The following is a 2,022-nucleotide window of genomic DNA, read 5'->3' as shown; positions in this document are numbered from 1 at the left end:
GCAGGTGAAGGGGCTCAACCAAGATTGAGGCATCACGACGGGGTGGGTATTCTGGAGCCTGTAAGCCTGCCAGTGTGTGTGAGAGTGTGTGTCTAAATGTGTGTGTATGTGTGAGTGCATGAGAGTGTGTGTGTCTGAATGTGTGTGGGTGCATGTGTGTGTATCTGAGACTGTATGAATGTATGTGTAAGAGTGTGTGTGCCTGAGAGTGTATGTGCATGAATGTATGTGTGCATGTGTGAATGTGCGTGTAAATGCATGTGTGTCTGTGTGTGAATGTGTGAGTATGTGAATGTGCGTGTGTGCATGTGTATCTGAGAGTATGTGAATGTGTGTATAGAGCGTGTGTGCATGTGAGTGCCTGAGAGTGTGTGTGTGTGTGTGTGTGAGTGCATGCGTGTGTATCTGAGTGTGTGAATGTGTGTAGAGCGTGTGTGCATGTGTGTGAGTGCCTGAGAGTGTATGTGTGTGTGTGTGTGTGTGCAGGTGAGTGCATGCGTGTGTATCTGAGAGTGTGTGAATGTATAACAGCGCGTGTGTGTGCGTATGCATCTGTGTATGAGTGTGTATGTGTGTGTGCATATATCTGAGAGTGTGAGTGCGAGTGTGTGAGAAGGTATGTGTCTGAATGTGTATGTGCATGTGTGTGTATCTGAGAGTGTGAATGTGTATATGAGTGTGTGTGTGTGTGTGTGCATATGCGTGTGTGTGAGTATGCATCTGTCCCTAGCAGAACTGCCAGGGTGTCTAGTCGCCTGTCTGGGCAAGGGGCTGCCTGTGCACCATGGGCCCTGGTCCACCTTCCAGGGGGCCCGGGAGGTGGCCAGGAAGGCCGGGCACTCACCTCTGCTGCCCGCACAGGTGCCTCTGAAGGTGAGCCTGAGTGCAGGCCGCTCGTGGGGACACCTGGTGCCCCTGCAGGGGGCCCCCGGCCCCACCAACGTCCCGCCGAGTCTCCAAGCAACATCTGGGCCCCGGCCAGCCCCGGAGCGCCGACCCCCACGCCTGCATTTTTTGCCTTCATTCGGTCCGTAGCCCCAGGCAACAGCGGAGAAGAGAGCCGGGGTCCACCAGCCGGCGGTGCGGCCTCCCGGAGGCCAGAGCTTCATGAGCGGTCACAGCCACCTTCCCTTGGGGCCGCCTGCAGTAAACGCCTCTGGAGGAGCTGTCCTGACCTGTCTTTGTGAATCCTTCCTGGGGGTGGGAAACCCGGCCCGCAGCCCTTGGCCCCTCAGTCAGGATGAGCACTGGGGCAAGTCTGGGTCCCCCCGCCAGGCAGCTGCTCAGCACCTCACAGGAGCCGGGAGCAGCCAGCAGCCTGGCTCCCAGCGCTCCTGAGCGGGCCCACGGGGGGCGGTGCGCTGAGTGGAGAGCACCTCCCGACCACCCTCCTGAGAGCTCGACCACCCTCCTGAGGGCCGGAGGGGCCTGTGCCCAGGTGCTTGCCAGCTGCTTCTCACAGGCACCCCGGGGCCAAGGGAGGGTCTGGCCTGAGCACCCCAGAGCCTCTCCGTGGCCTGAGACACAGACGCCCCACCTTGGATGACAGGGACACTGCGGCCAGAGAGGTCGCCCTGCTGGACGGGCCCCAGCAGGCCTGCCCCACCCTGGCTCAGCCCAGGGCCCCACCACCCTGTGCAGCCTCACCCCTGCATCCTGGTCTGGGTCCCGGCTCCGAGAGCCCCCACCAAGGGGGGCACGGTGCTCACCTGGCAGGGCCGAGGGGAGCCCCTCCAGGAGGGGAGCAGGCCCCCTGCCCCAGCCTGGACCCTGGCCTTACAGCAACTTGAGCCTGCAGGACACGGCCTCACTCTTCCAGGTGACGGGGTGTCACCGCTCACCGTGCCCAGGCCCGTTCTAATCACGGCTTCAAATCGTCGCTGGTCCCCCGGGGCACGCAGGGCCTGATGGCCACGCCTGACCCTCTTGGGGGGCGCAGGGCCCCCCCACGCCACTGTGTCCAGCGTGTGTCGACGTCTGAGCGACAGCCCATCTTCATGCCGTCACCGCAGAGGCAGAGAC

General features: G+C 61.5%; 1 protein-coding gene across 1 annotated transcript in view; it reads left to right on the top strand.

Moving 5' to 3' along the window:
- Positions 1-1,035, top strand: part of POLN (polymerase (DNA directed) nu) — a 147,468-nt gene extending 146,433 nt beyond the window's left edge. Inside the window, exon 25 of the mRNA XM_010850601.1 lies at positions 808-1,035. Within this exon, the coding sequence (XP_010848903.1) occupies positions 808-1,035 (228 nt within the window). The remainder of the gene's footprint in view (positions 1-807) is intronic.
- Positions 1,036-2,022: the final 987 nt, after the last annotated feature.

This window comes from Bison bison, unplaced genomic scaffold (assembly GCF_000754665.1).
Source record: "Bison bison bison isolate TAMUID 2011002044 unplaced genomic scaffold, Bison_UMD1.0 scf7180017851375, whole genome shotgun sequence".
Lineage (NCBI taxonomy): Eukaryota > Metazoa > Chordata > Mammalia > Artiodactyla > Bovidae > Bison > Bison bison.
Note: the sequence above shows the minus strand (reverse complement) of the source record. Positions and strands in the feature narration are given on the sequence as shown.